Source organism: Primulina eburnea, chromosome 12, assembly GCF_022965805.1.
Source record: "Primulina eburnea isolate SZY01 chromosome 12, ASM2296580v1, whole genome shotgun sequence".
NCBI classification, from domain to species: domain Eukaryota; kingdom Viridiplantae; phylum Streptophyta; class Magnoliopsida; order Lamiales; family Gesneriaceae; genus Primulina; species Primulina eburnea.
Genome location: NC_133112.1, coordinates 29,194,433 through 29,214,040, shown reverse-complemented (window position 1 = coordinate 29,214,040; position 19,608 = coordinate 29,194,433). Strand labels below are relative to the sequence as shown.

The window sequence follows — 19,608 nt, the reverse complement described above, 5'->3', positions numbered from 1 at the left end:
TAGTAATTGATTTGTACTTGAAAAGTATGCTGAACCGCAATAAAGAAGTGACGCATATTACGATTTCTAGCATAATTGTCTGGGTATTATTTCAAATGAGATGAAACTAATTTTATTAGAAAGCTAATATATAGCACTAAAACTTTTATGTTTTGAGTTTTGTCCAAATCCATTTGAAAATAGGGGCAAAATCACCTTGAAATGTGTCGTGTGTATTGAAATTCTGCACTGACACATTTTAGGAGAATCACTAGTAGAAAAATCGGATTTTACTTCGGCACACTTTACTTCGGCAATAATAAATTACGAAGTAATACATTACCAATAACTTCAGTAATAACACAAGCGAAGTAAAATAATATATTTTACTTCGGATGTTTAAAAACACGGGCTTCATTATATTATTTTATTATATTTTACTTCGGTATATCAATGTTGGTTAAGTAAAAAATAAGAAAAATAAGTTCATGCTGAATTAATAAGATGAACCGCACAGATTAACAAAGGAAACTAAACTATACTGAACATTTAGCGACGGTTTTTAACCGTCGCCGATTTAATCCGCGACGTGTTTTTAAAAAAACCGTCGCTATGAGCGACAGATTTTCAAAAATCGTCGCTATTAGCGACGGCCTTTTTAGAAACCGTCGCTGATTAATATCGATTATATCACATATCCTTCAGAGACGAGCTCATTAGATCGATCCACATTTTCCTTCAAAATTAAACCTAACACCATGCCGTTCCACTCACCGCCGTTCGCTTCGAACCACCAACACCACCGCCGTTCCACTCACCGAGAGGGAAGCAAAACATCACCGTTCCCTTCCATTGTTTTCTCTAGCAAGAAACAGGTACGTTTATTTAAATATGTCATATCTTTTTTAGCACAATGAAGAAAAACATGTTCAAATGAAGATTCCTCTAGTTTGAGTCTAGCAAGTGAAAAAAAGTTAGATATTGTCACTGTCATTGAGGTTAGAGTGACATAAATCGTGGGAGAGGTCAAGGTTCTTGTCTCCATGAATAAAAAACACCTCGAATCACAAAATCCTGTAATAAAAATAATAAAATAAAATTGTGATCCATGTGAGGCACATAATAGTGAGTTTTAGTGGACTGAATTCGCTAAATTAATTATAAAATTAGTTAAAGTTTTAATGGAATCAAAGCTCCGACTAAGATAGGATGAATGATTGATGTACGTGCAACTTCCATGACATTGGTCCAAAGGTCATCCGATGAATTTCCTGTGCGTAATTCATTATCTGAATGTAGTGCCACCTGGAACTTTGCAACACTTTTTCAATGTTGTGTATCATTGAAGTTAAATTTAGAAAGACGATATTTATATCTAAGGAAAGAAAGGAAAGTTTGTCATTCTGAATTGATCAAGATTTTGCGAGTGATTATTTTATAAGACTCAAAACGCAAATATATGATTCTAGAGTTGCACTATCAAGTACTATGTGTCGTAAATTTCTTCTTGGTTTGGGTGTGTGAATAAAAACATAAAAAAAAATAACCAAAGTCGCCTTTAAAAAAATATATATAATTGAAGTGAGCTAAGAGTAGGAAGAAGGAGAGGAGACGAAACACATATGGCTGAGAGGACAATCTTCCATTCCACAAAAGCACTCGAGATATCAAGCTTTAGAACCAAAAAAGAAACCGGGCCTGCGCTTTATGCGTTGATGCTCCTCTCTCACTAGCTAGCTTTTGCTATATATTGACCATATATTTTATTTTCATTTAACAATTCCTTGCAGCCTTATATTTTTATATTGATGTAAACTATTTTAATTTAATTGAAAGGGAAACATAAAATTTTTTGTCAGTAATTCGTTTTTTTTTTTGTATTGGTCTACTAACTTTTAAATTTTTAGTTTTAATACAATATAACTTCTGAATTTCGGTTATTTGGTCAATCAACTACTAGAATATTTGATTTTTGTCCGAAAATGCTGACTAGACGATAGTCAAAGGTGTTGTGACAAAAAAAATAGTGATTTGTTGATTTTGGATGTAAATCAATTTATTTGGAAGCAACTTAACATAATATAAAATTAAATAAATCAAGAAAAATTTACAAGTTATATGAATGAGAGACAAAAAGTGAAAAGAAGCGAAGAACTAAGTACTTCTTTGATATTAACTCTTTTAAAGTAATTCTTTGTTTAATAGGTCACCTAAATTCTTTGGAGGTATTAACACTAAAACTTTGTCATGGTTATTAGTGGATTTGCGCTCAACGAGTTTGCCTTCTGAATGCCATACTTAAAAATTCTTGTCAGTATTTAGGATTCAATTTACTTTTCGTTATTTGATATATCATGTTTGCATTGACAGAACTTGTGAAGCTTGAATCTCTGAATGTCAATTGTTGCAATTGCATCACTGACTCAGATATGAAGTGTAATGCCCGGTTACTCGTACAAATGATAGTAATGCGTTTATGTCGTTTATTATGTAGTTATTTAGCTCATCAGATTTCACGTGATGATTGAGGTATCAATATTGAGATTGAACATGATTTTTATATTTTCTATGGTGTATTGAGAATAAATATGTGTTAAAATAGTGGTAGTAAGAGGTGTAGGTAGAAGTAGTGTAATGAAAGTTGGTATAGGACTGCAGGAAATGAGACGAAATTGTTGTAGTTGTTACGGGTTTTAGCATAATGATTTGAATATTGATCCAAATTGTGTGAGGCCTTAACCATTAGAAAGATTAGATATAATGCTACAATTTTCACGTTTTGGGTTTTGTTCAAATCATTAGGGAAGACGAGCCAAAAGTGGTCCGAAGGGTGTCGTGTGTTTCGTTGTTCCTGCACTGACACTTATTGGGAGAATGGGCATAACGTTTTACTCAGACCTCCAAATGACCTGAAATTTGGGGAGATTCAAGAAAACACATAGGGCTACAACTTTCATGTTGACCACTTTTGCTAATTCGGAAGTTAAAAATGAGTTTTGTGACAGAATGTAGCGCACATATGCGCCAGAATTCGCGCATGTGCGCCGGGAGGGCAGAAAGGGTCGCGCCTATGCGCCCAGAATGTCGCGCATATGCGCCCGACAGTCTGTACAAAGATAAGTATCGACTTTCTAAGCCATTCCAACCATTTCTTCTCCACTTTACCAGCAAGAACTCGAGGGAAACAAGATCTCTTTCTCCCAAAACCTTCCTAAGGGTGTAAGTTTTCTTCTCCTTTAGTTGTTCTAAATGTATAGGGGTAACTTTCACCTTGTATAGAAATAGTAACTGAAATATTGGTTTATTTACAGCATATGACTGATAAACATCGTCTCAAACAAGTATTCGTACACTTGGACAGTAAGTTGGCATGTTCTTGAAGTAATACATGAGTAGTATTATGATTTCAAATACTTCCCATTGATTATTGCTATATGTACATTGTTAGTATGTTTATTGATGAAAACATAGCACCATATTCCATTGTTATGTATTAAATATGTAAGGAACTCATGAATATTGATGATGGGTGCTATGTAATGAAAATGAACATGAACATTGAAAGAAAATGACTGATTTTTACATGATATAGAGCTTGTTCACATCATGGGTGGTTTTAAGTCCACCAAAGCTATTGGCCAATATATGTTCATGGGGCGTGGGGTTGCCAAAGGTTGCTCCCTGACGTCCAACACAGTAGTAGCTATATTATAAAGCAAGCACGGTAGTACAGGTCAACTAATGAGGCTCAAGTACAAAAATGAACATTGAATATATGCTACGGTATGACATGTTTTTAAGATTCATTATTGATCACGACTTGATATGTATGTTCCTTCGATGCATATTGATACGTATAAGTGCCAACTTATTGAGTTTTATAAACTCACGTAGCTCATGTATTACAGGATCAGGTAGTGAAGATGCCTAGGATGCCGGTTCGCCAATGGATGCTAGTGACGTGCCCTACCTCGACAAGAACCGGGACTTCTTATTGTATAGCTTCCGCATATGTATTGTAGTAAATTTTATATGAGGGTTTGAAACAAGTTCCATGTTATGAATGATGATACAAAGTATGTTTTTATATGAGAATATGCTTGAGGTTGTTGCTTGAGTTGAGTTTTTGGCTTATACAAAATATAGGGACATCATGCCAAAATTTTTATAAACCGTCAAAGTGATGCCTCTTGTCTGATTTGCTTCATACTATAGTTATATCATTCAAACCTTATTTTGATTATGGTAATCATGCTAAGTATAGAGTAAGGGTGTGACATTTTTATGGTATCAGAGCCCAAGGTTCTTCGACAGGAAAGACACTTCACTTCATCTACACATGGGGAAATCGGCAAGTACGTATCTTTGTATCTCATAGTTTATGCCAAGTTATGTGTCTATGTATTCTACATGTAGGTGAAGATAAGCGACGATGCCACCGAAACGTAAAGTACAGGAAGGAGAGTCATCTAAGGGCAAGGCCCCAGCAGTCGAAGGTGAAGGCAGTGCACAGCGACCTGTAGATGACTTCGCTCAATTACTCCAACAACAAGCAAAAGTCCATGGTGAACAAATACAGCAACTACTGGAGATGCAACGGACTACTCATGAACAGGCACAAGCACAAGCCATAGTACACAGACATGTGCCTATTCAGATGGACGTATATGATCGTTTTTGACGTCTGAATCCTCCTGAATTCATGGGAAGCACTGATCCAGCAGTAGCAGAAGAGTGGATTAAATCATTGGAGTCCATCTTCTCCTACCTTCATATGGATGATGCTGACCAAATAACTTGTGCCATCTTTCTCTTAACAAAACATGCAAGAATATGGTGGGAAAGTGCAAGAGTTGCATTACCGGTTGGACCATTGACATGGGGAACTTTCAAAACTGTGTTTTACAACAAATATTTCAGTAAAGACGTACGAGCCAAGAAAGCCAGTGATTTTCTGAATTTGAAGCAATGAACCATGTCAATGACTGAATATATACATCAATTTGAGGCCGGAGTCCAATATGTACCATATATTGCACAAGATGACACCAATAAGAGCGAACATTTCATGCGGGGACTTCGCTCTGAAATTAAAAGAGATGTAAGGATGTCGAAAGTTGCTACGTACGGGGAGATAGTAGAAAGAGCACTTATGGCAGAACAAGATGAACATGACATTGAAAGGGACAGACAACAGCGAAGGCAGCAGTACTTTCAAAAGAGCCAAGGAACAGGACAAGGCAAAAAGACCGATAGCAAAGGTACTCGACCAGAGGAACCCCGTGGCAAGGGTACCCCTCCACGTAAAGAACAGGACATGCCACCTTGTCCTAAATGTGGCAAACTTCATGGCGGAGAATGTATGCAAGGTTCCAATGTTTGTTATCGTTGCAAAAAGCCAGGGCATCTAGCCAGGAATTGTCCAGGGAGTTCTGAGAAAGTACAAGGACGCCTTTTCTCGATGACCAAAGAAGAAGTGGATGCGGATACATCGATAATCACTGGTATGTTCTTGATTTCTGGTATCACTGCTATTGTTTTACTAGATTCAGGAGCCACACATTCCTTTATTTCGGAATCATTTGTAAAGAGGCAGGGCATTACATCAAGTACAACAGAGACACAACTCGCCATAGCCTTACCTTCCGGGCAAGAATTACAGACAGATCAGATTGTGCGAGGGTGTCCAATATATGTCCAAGGCCATCAGATGTATGCTGACTTGATAGTTCTAAAGATGACTGATTTTGATGTGATATTGGGAATGGATTGGCTCTCTAAGTACAGAGTTAATATTGACTGTGGCCTGAAGATGATCAAGTTTGCACCAGTAGGAGCTGAACCATTCACAGTAGCAAGTGCAGGTATATCCTTACCTCTTCGGATAATCTCTTGTACGAATGCTTGTAAATTATTACAGAACGGGTGTCAAGGATATTTAGCATCTGTTTTAGTTATTGATCCACCGGTTCGTGAACTAAAAGATACAGATGTCGTTTGTGAATTTCCAGAAGTATTTCTTGATGATGTAACAGGCTTACTCCCAGATAGAGAGATCGAATTTGTAATTGATGTTGTGGCAGGAACTCATCCGATCTCAAAAGCTCCTTATCGATTAGCTCCTACAGAAATGAAAGAATTGAAAGAACAGTTACAGGAGTTGCTTGATAAAGGGTTTATTAGACCAAGCTTTTCACCTTGGGGTGCACCTGTTTTATTTGTGAAGAAGAAAGACGGTACCCTTCGTCTATGCATTGATTATCGGGAGTTGAACAAAGTGACAATCAAAAATAAGTATCCACTCCCTAGAATTGATGATTTGTTTGATCAACTACAAGGAGCTGCTATCTTTTCGAAGATTTATTTATGATCAGGCTATCATCAATTAAAAGTAAAGTCAGATGATATTTCAAAGACTGCCTTCCGAACCAGGTACGGGCATTATGAATTTCTTGTAATGCCATTTGGACTAACGAATGCACCAGCTGCATTTTATGGATCTAATGAACAGAATTTTCAAGCCATTCTTAGACAGGTTCGTGATTGTGTTTATAGATGATATTTTAATTTACTCACGAACTGTAGAGGAACATCGAGAACATCTGGAATTAGTTTTGCAAACTTTGAAAGATAAACATTTATATGCGAAATGGAATAAATGTGAATTTTGGCTTGAACAAGTATCATTCTTGGGTCATATCATTTCAAAAGAAGGCATATCAGTGGATCCAAGTAAGATTGAAGCTGTTAATAACTGGCTACGACCTACCACTGTTACCGAGGTACGTAGTTTTCTTGGGCTAGCTAGTTATTACCGTCGGTTTGTAGCGGGATTTTCTAAGATAGCATTGTCTTTGACTGCTTTAACTCGAAAGAATGTGAAATTTGTATGGGACGAAGCATGTGATCGCAGTTTCCAAGAGTTAAAGGCAAAATTGACTTCAGCACCGGTCCTTGCTATTCTAGAAGGATCAGGAGATTTTGTAGTATACAGTGATGCTTCGAAACAAGGTTTAGGAGCAGTCTTGATGCAACACGGGAAGGTGATTGCTTATGCCTCTAGACAATTGAATGAATATGAAAAGAACTATCCCACACATGATTTAGAACTGGCAGCAGTGGTATTTGCGTTGAAAATATGGCGCCATTATCTGTATGGTGAATGGTGTGAAATTTACACGGACCACAAGAGTCTGAAATATTTATTCATGCAAAAAGAACTGAATATGAGACAACGACGTTGGTTGGAATTGGTGAAGGATTACGATTGTGTTATTAATTATCATCCAGGCAAAGCCAATGTTGTTGCAGATGCGTTAAGTCGAAAGTACAGTTCTATTGCTGCAATGCAAGTACAAGAAAAAATTTTATGAGATCTGCAGAATTTGAAAATTGATGTTATGCCAAAGGGCACTGCAATCCAATTATCATCTCTCATGGTTCGACCAACACTTGCAGACAGGATTAAGGTCGAACAAAATGCAGATAATGAATTCCAGCAATTAAGACAGCGAGATGAGGATAAAGGACATTCGAACTTTGAATTGAATGGGGAAGGAATATGGACATATCGGGGTAGATTTTGTGTGCCAAAACAAGGAACGATCAGGAACGACATTATTATTGATGCTCATACTACTCCTTATTCGATCCATCCAAGAGGCACAAAAATGTACAAGGATTTGAAACCATTATTTTGGTGGCCAGGTATGAAAAAGGACATTGCTCAATTTGTTTCACAATGTCTAACTTGTCAACAGGTCAAGACTGAACATCAAAGACCAGCAGGACTTCTGAAACCACTACCCATTCCTGAATGGAAATGGGAGCATATTACAATGGATTTCATCCTTGGTTTGCCAAGAACACAAAGAGCATTCAATGCTATATGGGTTATTGTGGATCGACTTACAAAATCAGCTCACTTTCTTCCGGTGAAGACCACATACACGATGAATCAATATGATGAAGAATACATCAAAGAGATAGTGAGGCTTCATGAAATCCCAGTGTCCATTGTATCAGATAGAGATCCCAAATTTACATCTGCATTTTGGAAAAGCTTGCATCATGCTATAGGAACTCGATTGGCATTTAGTACAGCATTCCACCCTCAAACTGATGGACAATCAGAACGAGTGAATCAGATCTTAGAAGATATGTTGAGGGCATGTACTATTGACTTCCCAGGTAGTTGGGACAGTAAACTACCGTTGGCTGAGTTTACATATAACAATAGCTATCAGTCAAACATTGGAATGGCACCATATACTGCATTATATGGTTGAAAATGTCGATCTCCAGTACATTGGGATGAAATAGGAGAAAGGAAATTATTAGGCCCTGAATTGGTACAACAGACAGCTGAATTGGTAACCAAGATCAGAGAAAGAATGCACACTGCCCAGAGTCGACAAAAAAGCTATGCTGATGTGCAACGTAGTCGATTGGAATTTCAGGTTGGTGACCATGTATTTGTAAAGATATCACCATTGAAGGGCATTTTGCGTTTTGGTAAGAAGGGAAAATTGAGTCCAAGATATATCGGTCCATTTGAAATTTTGGAAAGAATAGGAGACAGGGCTTACCGAGTTGCTTTACCAACGAACTTGTCAAATGTTCATAATGTTTTTCACGTTTCCTTGCTACGAAAGTATTTGGCCAATCCTTCTCACGTTCTTCATTATGAACCATTGGAGCTTGCATCGAATCTCTCATATGAAGAACGACCGGTCCAAATCCTCGATAGGAAATCAAAAGTGTTACGAGGCAAGGAAATACCCTTGGTGAAACTGTTATGGCGAAATCATGCAATCGAAGAAGCAACTTGGGAGCGAGAAGACGAGATCCAACAGAGATATCCTGAACTATATGGTACGTAAAATTTCGAGGACGAAATTCTTTGAAGGAGGGGAGAATTGCAATGCCCGGTTACTCTTACAAATGATAATAATGCGTTTATGTCGTTTATTATGTAGTTATTTAGCTCATCAGATTTCACGTGATGATTGATGTAAAGGCCCTAAAACTTCTTGCTTTAAAATTTGCGGAAAATTAAAAATTTTCTTTTTAAAAGAACTTAAATGGCCTTGTTCATAAAATCAACTGATAAATCCAGTTCAATGTTTAAAATAGAGCAGCGGAAGAAAAATAAAGTTTGCCAACGATTTCAATTTAAAAATATCCACGACTGATAAAAATTGTTTGCGGAATAAAATAACAACTGCTGCACTGAGGTCCTCGGGTGCCACTACTGCCGACCCAAGCTAGCTCACTGGTCCCCGCCCTCGGCCCTGACCTCATCAGTACCTACAACAATCAAGTCTAGTGAGCCTAAAGACTCAGCATGCATATATCGCAGGTAACGAGTAAAATCTGAAGTAAAATATGCATGGGATAAAATATCATGTCATGAGGCATGCTGAAAATACTCTGTACTGAGCAATTATAATACGTGCATAACTGAACTGATAATCACAGTAAAAATATTTGCTCCTTGGAGCCCTGTACTGAAATAACTGATAAAATTTTCTGTTGAGATTATGTTTTACGCCTGTGGCCACTGCACTAAGCTGAAACTGATCGGTATCTGGCTACCGGGGAGGCTGAAACTGAACTGATCTGGCCGGTCACTGGCGACCGGGTGGTACCATACTGAACTGATCGGTCACTGGCGACCGTATAAAATAACACTCCCACATAGTGAATGAACCACAAGCCATATCGCATAAATCTCAAAAATAATCATTTTCTGTTTTCATGCACGTAATATAATTTAACTGGCATAATGAAAAATCCTGTATATTTTACCAACTGGATTGGATTGATCGTCCCCAGGCTCGCTGCAACCTAAATATGCCATGAAAATATGCAATATATTTTTCTTGACCAAACTATGCAATTAAGTTTGAAAATGCGACAAATACGTCTAACCGCTTCGTATTTAATCATGACTTCGAACCAACCCGAACCAACACTGAACCGACGTATAGTCATGATTAAAAATACGCCTAAAATTATGAACTAATGCTCCTAAAATGGTGAGGGTCGAAATCTAGGTGAAATGGAGGCCAAAACATTAAACGCTTTTTCGAGAGTCAATTTGGCACATCGCACCGTAAATTCTCGTTCGACCTCAAAAATGATCTGAATCATGAACGGTCGAAAACATTACCTTCCTAACTCGATGGGGCACTTTCCAGTCCAAGGCCATAGCCTAAAAGCCAACCGAGAACTCGAACGAGCCTCCGAACCGACACAGCAACTTGCTGTAATTTTCCAGCAGCTGTACCATCGCGTATCTTGTGTTGTTTTCGAAACTACCGGCCATTGGGGCGTAAACCACCGACCAGAGACTCTTACCAACATCCCAATAAATGATTTGAACCATGGCTAAGGGCCCTAGGCCAGCCACAATCCACATCATTCCAGCAACCAACCGAAAGCTCTTACCGAGGGCCCTCATGCATGCGTGTGTGGTGTTGTGCTTCGCTTGCTGTCTCGACTCGTTCCAGTGGCCATTTGATTGACCGTGGGACGATCTAGACATCCAGTGGTAGGGTATGAACCGTGGCTAAGGGCCATAGGCCAACCAAGATCCATACCATTCCACAAAACTTGAAACAACACATTCTGTCAAATGAAGGGGTCGAAGGGGGTGCAGGGCTGTTCTTGCATTTGATTTAAAAACCGGCGCACCATGGACCAAACCACCAAAAGGGCGACTTAGTCACGTCTTATACATGCTAGGGGAGTGATCCAACCATGGCTAAGAGCCCTTGGGGCAGCCAAGATCAGATCAAACCCTCAAGACAAGAAACTGAATTTTCGAGCACCATTTCCTGCACCTATGGGACTTGCTGTCATTTCGGTTTTTCCAGCAAGCATGAGACTGAAACAAACGTTCTAACATGGCCCTAACATGTCCTAGTACATGTCCATAATCAGCTTTGAGCCCCTGGAACGATCCATCCCTGAAATCAAAACAAAACATACCAATCGTGAAGCATGGAAGTCGATAGAAAAATCTGTGCAGAATTTTTGTTTCGTGTCTACTGAAAATTTCGGTTTTTAGCATGATGAAATCTGATCATGTACTGAAAAATACTTGCTAATATGACTTGATTGAGGTTTATAAAAAGTATATACATGCCTTGGATTCGTTTGAAATTGAAACGAAAAGAAACAACGACGACGCGACGCGGAGGAGTGAAGCGCTTCTCTTGTTTGCTCACTAGCTCTCGATTTTTTTCTTGCCTTTCTCCCTAGCTATAACTCACGATTTTCTACTGAATATGAGTCTGAATTTCGAAAAAGGAGAGGGGGAGAATTGGTTATGGGAGTGAGGAGGGTAGGTGCAAGATATAAGGAATGATATCAAGACCAAGTCCACTCTTTTTTTTTTTTTGAATTCTTGTTTGCTAGCAAATGATTTTTGGGTGATTCTAGAATTGGAGTGGCCGAATACTCATCTATAATAGGTTAGGATATTGGTTAAGAATTAATTAATTAAGGATGGTTAATAATTAGAAAGGTTTGCATGCTAAACTTTAACAAAAGATGGGTCAAAGGGTGAGTTGGCAAGGAAATGGGTTACTCAACCAAGGTGGCCGAAATCTCTCTTGTTTCTAGACTAGGATAATGCTAAATATTTACTAAATTAATAACTCTTAAAAGCCTCACTAATCCCCTAAATAATTTATTGAATTAATCCCTTAATTATGCCACTTAAATGGGATTATTTCTTAATCACCTCAAGCAACTTAAATTAAATCCTCACACCTTCTTACTAACTTAAATGAACTTACTTGCTAGCTAATTTAACTTCTGGAAATATTTCTCGAATCTTAAATTCTATCTCAAAACTCCAACTCCGGTCCGGTCTCACTGAAATAACTGAAATGCTAAAAATCAACTACTGAACTGAAATAATAAAATAATTAACTTCGAGAAATACATTTAAAATAATTATGCAACGAAGTCAATTTAAAAATCTAGAATTGTGCATGGCTTATACGTCTACTGATTTACGGGTTCTACAATCCTTCCCCCCTTAAAAGAAATTTCGTCCTCGAAATTCGCTAATCCTCGATAATCCAAAAGTTTAGATTCTTAATTCTATTATCCCAATTATCCACGCTACCGCTGCGCTACTCTGATAAAAATTTAAGTCCTAGACTGTCCTTACGTTTCTTCAATCCTAATTAGATTGCCTAACAAAAATCTCGTTTGCGAATCACAACTTAAAACGACTTATGGTAACTTAGCTTTACTTTACTATGACCTCAATTCTGACTTTTCTCACCGTTCCCAATATTAGAAATGGATTTAAACGTATCATATCTTACCTTCCTTATACTATACCCGTGATATTCAATGACCTATTACATTAGCATTTAGGCAGTTCAACTTAGGAAACCTTAGCCCAAAATTTAATGACCGACTTCTATCCCCGGTGATGCATTTAAAAGTTAAACCTTAACTAAACATCATAACAAAATTAGCCTAAGACCATTGAATCAAATATTTATCTTTCGGCACCAAAATTACATAACTTAACTATTTACAAGTACATCCCAATTATTAAATTGTTGCAAATCTTAAATCTTGAGTACGTTAATTCATAAAACCCCAAAATGTACAATACCGATTTTCCACATTAATAATAAAACCTTTCCAGCATAAATTACATGCTTGAACTATTCTCTTCCCAATTACAAAATAGTCGAGGCCTAAGACCCCTGGACTTTCCTCATTGGAACAAATGTCGCATTCTTACGTATCCTCAATGCTTAATTAAGTCTGGCGTATAAACTTAATAAGTTAGCCCATGATAGCATTAGATTAACTTTAATAAATCAATTTCACTTATAACCCATAGAATTCTAGAATCCCCATATAAAGCTTTTAGATTTCTTACTTGGTAGAAATCTTAATATTCATCGATTGATAACTTATATTGAACACAACTAATTCCTTTTTGTTTTTATTTCACCCAAAAATTAATATAGTCAAATCATTTTCAACTTCTCCTAAAGCTCAATATTCGAATTCTTAGACATTTCCAATTCCGACGTAACCAACATGCATAATTCCATAATTTATTTTAAATGAACACGGAAATACCTAAAATCTGGTCGAAATTAATTCATGGAAGCATGCTGTCAAAATAATTCGTTCTTTAAATAAAATGCTGAAAAGTAAAACTTACAGACCGAAGACGTGACTTCGTGAGCTTCTCGTGGTCAGTAGTAGTGTAACCCTTTACAAGAACATAGGCTCTGATACCAACTGTAAAGGCCCTAAAACTTCTTGCTTTAAAATTTGCGGAAAATTAAAAATTTTCTTTTTAAAAGAACTTAAATGGCCTTATTCATAAAATCAACTGATAAATCCAGTTCAATGTTTAAAATAGAGCAGCGGAAGAAAAATAAAGTTTGCCAACGATTTCAATTTAAAAATATCCACGACTGATAAAAATTGTTTGCGGAATAAAATAACAACTGCTGCACTGAGGTCCTCGGGTGCCACTACTGCCGACCCAAGCTAGCTCACTGGTCCCCGCCCTCGGCCCTGACCTCATCAGTACCTACAACAATCAAGTCTAGTGAGCCTAAAGACTCAGCATGCATATATCGCAGGTAACGAGTAAAATCTGAAGTAAAATATGCATGGGATAAAATATCATGTCATGAGGCATGCTGAAAATACTCTGTACTGAGCAATTATAATACGTGCATAACTGAACTGATAATCACAGTAAAAATATTTTCTCCTTGGAGCCCTGTACTGAAATAACTGATAAAATTTTCTGTTGAGATTATGTTTTACGCCTGTGGCCACTGCACTAAGCTGAAACTGATCGGTAACTGGCTACCGGGGAGGCTGAAACTGAACTGATCTGGCCGGTCACTGGCGACCGTATAAAATAACACTCCCACATAGTGAATGAACCACAAGCCATATCGCATAAATCTCAAAAATAATCATTTTCTGTTTTCATGCACGTAATATAATTTAACTGGCATAATGAAAAATCCTGTATATTTTACCAACTGGATTGGATTGATCGTCCCCAGGCTCGCTGCAACCTAAATATGCCATGAAAATATGCAATATATTTTTCTTGACCAAACTATGCAATTAAGTTTGAAAATGCGACAAATACGTCTAACCGCTTCGTATTTAATCATGACTTCGAACCAACCCGAACCAACACTGAACCGACGTATAGTCATGATTAAAAATACGCCTAAAATTATGAACTAATGCTCCTAAAATGGTGAGGGTCGAAATCTAGGTGAAATGGAGGCCAAAACATTAAACGCTCTTTCGAGAGTCAATTTGACACATCGCACCGTAAATTCTCGTTCGACCTCAAAAATGATCCGAATCATGAACGGCCAAAAACATGACCTTCCTAACTCGATGGGGCACTTTCCAGTCCAAGGCCATAGGCTAAAAGCCGACCGAGAACTCGAACGAGCCTCCGAACCGACACCGCAACTTGCTGTAATTTTCCAGCAGCTGTACCATCGCGTATCTTGTGTTGTTTTCGAAACTACCGGCCATTGGGGCGTGAACCACCGACCAGAGACTCTTACCAACATCCCAAGGAATGATTTGAACCATGGCTAAGGGCCCTAGGCCAGCCACAATCCACATCATTAAAGCAACCAACCGAAAGCTCTTACCGAGGGCCCTCATGCATGCGTGTGTGGTGTTGTGCTTCGCTTGCTGTCTCGACTCGTTCCAGTGGCCATTTGATTGACCGTGGGACAATCTAGACATCCCGTGGTAGGGTATGAACCGTGGCTAAGGGCCATAGGCCAACCAAGATCCATACCATTCCACAAAACTTGAAACAACACATGCTGTCAAATGAAGGGGTCGAAGGGGGTGCAGGGCTGTTCTTGCATTTGATTTAAAAACCGGCGCACCATGGACCAAGCCACCAAAAGGGCAACTTAGTCACGTCTTAGACATGCTAGGGGAGTGATACAACCATGGCTAAGAGCCCTTGGGGCAGCCAAGATCAGATCAAACCCTCAAGACAAGAAACTGAATTTTCGAGCACCATTTCCTGCACCTATGGGACTTGCTGTCATTTCGGTTTTTCCAGCAAGCATGGGACTGAAACAAACGTTCTAACATGGCCCTAACATGTCCTAGTACATGTCCATAATCAGCTTTGAGCCCTTGGAACGATCCATCCCTGAAATCGAAACAAAACATACCAATCGTGAAGCATGGAAGTCGATAGAAAAATCTGTGCAGAATTTTGTTTCGTGTCTACTGAAAATTTCGGTTTTTAGCATGATGAAATCTGATCATGTACTGAAAAATACTTGCTAATATGACTTGATTGAGGTTTAGAAAAAGTATATACATGCCTTGGATTCGTTTGAAATTGAAACGAAAAGAAACAACGACGACGCGACGCGGAGGAGTGAAGCGCTTCTCTTGTTTGCTCACTAGCTCTCGATTTTTTTCTTGCCTTTCTCCCTAGCTATAACTCACGATTTTCTACTGAATATGAGTCTGAATTTTGAAAAAGGAGAGGGGGAGAATTGGTTATGGGAGTGAGGAGGGTAGGTGCAAGATATAAGGAAGGATATCAAGACCAAGTCCACTCTTTTTTTTTTTTTGAATTCTTGTTTGCTAGCAAATGATTTTTGGGTGATTCTAGAATTGGAGTGGCCGAATACTCATCTATAATAGGTTAGGATATTGGTTAAGAATTAATTAATTAAGGATGGTTAATAATTAGAAAGGTTTGCATGCTAAACTTTAACAAAGGATGGGTCAAAGGGTGAGTTGGCAAGGAAATGGGTTACTCATCCAAGGTGGCCGAAATCTCTCTTGTTTCTAGACTAGGATACTGCTAAATATTTACTAAATTAATAACTCTTAAAAGCCTCACTAATCCCCTAAATAATTTATTGAATTAATCCCTTAATTATGCCACTTAAATGGGCTTATTTCTTAATCACCTCAAGCAACTTAAATTAAATCCTCACACCTTCTTACTAACTTAAATGAACTTACTTGCTAGCTAATTTAACTTCTGGAAATATTTCTCGAATCTTAAATTATATCTCAAAACTCCAACTCCGGTCCGGTCTCACTGAAATAACTGAAATGCTAAAAATCAACTACTGAACTGAAATAATAAAATAATTAACTTCGAGAAATACATTTAAAATAATTATGCAATGAAGTCAATTTAAAAATCTAGAATTGTGCATGGCTTATAAGTCTACTGATTTACGGGTTCTACAATTGAGGTATCAATATTGAGATTGAACATGATTTTTATATTGTCTATGGTGTATTGAGAATAAATATGTGTTAAAATAGTGGTAGTAAGAGGTGTAGGTAGAAGTAGTGTAATGAAAGTTGGTATAGGACTGAAGGAAATGAGACGAAATTGTTGTAGTTGTTACGGGTTTTAGCATAATGATTTGAATATTGATCCAAATTGTGTGAGGCCTTAACCATTAGAAAGATAAGATATAATGCTACAATTTTCACGTTTTGGGTTTTGTTCAAATCATTAGGGAAGACGAGCCAAAAGTGGCCCGAAGGGTGTCGTGTGTTTCGTTGTTCCTGCACTGACACTTATTGGGAGAATGGGCATAACGTTTTACTCAGACCTCCAAATGACCTGAAATTTGGGGAGATTCAAGAAAACACATAGAGCTACAACTTTCATGTTGACCACTTTAGCTAATTCGGAAGTTAAAATGAGTTTTGTGGCAGAATGTAGCGCGCATATGCGCCAGAATTCGCGCATGTGCGCCGGGAGGGCAGAAAGGGTCGCGCATATGCGCCCAGAATGTCGCGCATATGCGCCCGACAGTCTGTACAAAGATAAGTATCGACTTTCTAAGCCATTCCAACCATTTCTTCTCCACTTTACCAGCAAGAACTCGAGGGAAACAAGATCTCTTTCTTCCAAAACCTTCCTTCTTTATTCCTTTCATCATTTTGAGGTTAGAGCTTAGTTCTCCATCCCAAGAGCTTCCTAAGGGTGTAAGTTTTCTTCTCCTTTAGTTGTTCTAAATGTATAGGGGTAACTTTCACCTTGTATAGAAATAGTAACTGAAATATTGGTTTATTTACAGCATATGACTGATAAACATCGTCTCAAACAAGTATTCGTACACTTGGACAGTAAGTTGGAATGTTCTTGAAGTAATACATGAGTAGTATTATGATTTCAAATAATTCCCATTGATTATTGCTATATGTACATTGTTAGTATGTTTATTGATGAAAACATAGCACCATATTCCATTGTTATGTATTAAATATGTAACGAACTCATGAATATTGATGATGGGTGCTATGTAATGAAAATGAACATGAACATTGAAAGAAAAGGACTGATTTTTACATGATATAGAGCTTGTTGACATCATGGGTGGTTTTAAGTCCACCAAAGCTATTGGCCAATATATTTTCATGGGGCGTGGGGTTGCCAAAGGTTGCTCCCTGACGTCCAACACAGTAGTAGCTATATAATAAAGCAAGCACGGTAGTACAGGTCAACTAATGAGGCTCAAGTACAAAAATGAACATTGAATATATGCTACGGTATGACATGTTTTTAAGATTCATTATTGATCACGACTTGATATGTATGTTCCTTCGATGCATATTGATACGTATAAGTGCCAACTTATTGAGTTTTATAAACTCACGTAGCTCATGTATTACAGGATCAGGTAGTGAAGATGCCTAGGATGCCGGTTCGCCAATTGATGCTAGTGACGTGCCCTACCTCGACAAGAACCGGGACTTCTTATTGTATAGCTTCCGCATAAGTATTGTAGTAAATTTTATACGAAGGTTTGAAACAAGTTCCATGTTATGAATGATGATACAAAGTATGTTTTTATATGAGAATATGCTTGAGGTTGTTGCTTGAGTTGAGTTTTTGGCTTATACAAAATATAGGGACATCATGCCAAAATTTTTATAAACCGTCAAAGTGATGCCTCTTGTCTGATTTGCTTCATACTATAGTTATATCATTCAAACCTTATTTTGATTATGGTAATCATGCTAAGTATAGAGTAAGGGTGTGACATGAAGGCTCTCTCAGGTAGCTCTCTTTTAATGTTTATGTACTCTTCAACGTAGGAAATGATGAAGAAAAATACTTGAATATTTGAGAGAGAGTCACATTTTTTTAACTTGTGGTTAGCTTAAGAGAATATGCTTTCATCTTGTGTTTTGATGCGATCATTATTACCTCATTACGGTCACTGACTTGAGACAAGTTAGAAATGCATTAAATAGAATGGAATTTGGTTGAGCATGAAGAAGAAACATGTGTTCTTGTTTGGAGAAAATTTATCTATCTATTTTGCAGGGCGTACAAACTTGAAGTCATTGCAAATTGCATCGAGTAAGGTTACAGATAGCGGTATCTCATTTCTAAGAGGTAAAATGCTTTGAGTAAAACGAAATGATTGATGCAGTTTGACCCATTAAAGCTCTACTTTTCTTTTGGAAGGCTCTTGCAGTGTGATTCAACATAAAATTCATGTTATCTGTGTATTGACCTGTTTATGGACCCGTAGTTGTATTGAAATCCAGTTGTAGTGCCGAAATTTTATTATTATATGCAGTCATTTTCTGAGAGATTGTTTACTCAAAAGTGATAGGAAGGCTGTCGATTTGTCCTTGTTCAAACGATACTTTTCTGTGACTTGAGAAATGTTGATGAAGTTATTAATATTGTTATTCTTTTGTTTAATTAATACCATAGTGCAATGATAAGAAACCATTTAACTGTGTACCAAAGAATTTTCCATTTCAAGTTTCTGATAAATATAGTTTATTTTAAAAAAATTTTGAAACCAAATATTTGTATTGCAGCATTGAAGAAGCTTGCTCTTTTAAATATGGAGGGTTGTCCTGTCACGGCTCGGTGTCTGGAGTCACTTACAAGTATGTATTGTGTTTGTTTTCTAATCATACTTGTCAGTATGTTGTTCCACGTATATTAAATGATTTTTGTGTTTCTGCAGCTCTCGGTGCCTTATTGTTTTTGAATCTCAGCAGATGTAATTTGATTGACGAAGGTTGTGATAAATTTTCAGGTGAGTTCCATCTCAAGATACTTCTATCGTGAAGCTAAAATAATAGCTGCTTTCTAAGCATATGAGTGATAATCATGTGTGGAGCATCATGAATGAATGCATCCACGCTGGAGCATCATGAATGACACTCCTGCTTTCTAAGCATCATTATTCTCATTTTTCAATGTTAAGTAACGTCTTCGCATGTTCTGTGCTTCATACAGAGCTGAGATCTTTGAAAGTTTTGAATTTGGGATTCAATGATAATTCTGGTGCTATTTTGATACACCTAAAAGGTAAATTTATTCTCATATGTGATAAAATGGTGTTGAATTTTTCTCCCCCAACAATATCAGCTTCTAGTTGATCATGTTTTTGCAACAGTACTGAAGTTATGCTTGCTAGGAGTTGAATTATTTTGAATTATTAGTAACTGTTACTCATGCAGAATTTTCGTGATACCGGTTTAAAAAATTTGGAAAGCCTAAACCTGGATTCTTGCAGGATCAAGGATGAAGGGATGGTTCATCTTGCAGGT

The 19,608-nt window shown here is 37.6% G+C and overlaps 1 protein-coding gene and 1 long non-coding RNA gene across 4 annotated transcripts in view; one reads left to right on the top strand and one right to left on the bottom strand.

Annotated features, from left to right (window-relative positions):
* Positions 1-19,608, bottom strand: part of LOC140807364 (uncharacterized) — a 71,917-nt gene that overhangs the window by 36,975 nt on the left and 15,334 nt on the right. The window lies entirely within an intron of this gene.
* Positions 2,110-19,601, top strand: LOC140808019 (uncharacterized). 2 transcript variants are annotated; one of them, XM_073165016.1, is made up of 5 exons: positions 2,110-2,425; positions 18,359-18,430; positions 18,868-18,939; positions 19,020-19,091; positions 19,295-19,601. In XM_073165016.1, the coding sequence occupies exons 1-5, from the start codon at positions 2,419-2,421 to the stop codon at positions 19,435-19,437; spliced, it is 366 nt and encodes a 121-aa protein (XP_073021117.1). In that variant the 5' UTR covers positions 2,110-2,418; the 3' UTR covers positions 19,438-19,601. The 2 variants fall into 2 exon arrangements, with proteins under 2 accessions (XP_073021117.1, XP_073021116.1); XM_073165015.1 differs by lacking the exon at positions 2,110-2,425 and having other exon boundaries at positions 18,076-18,430.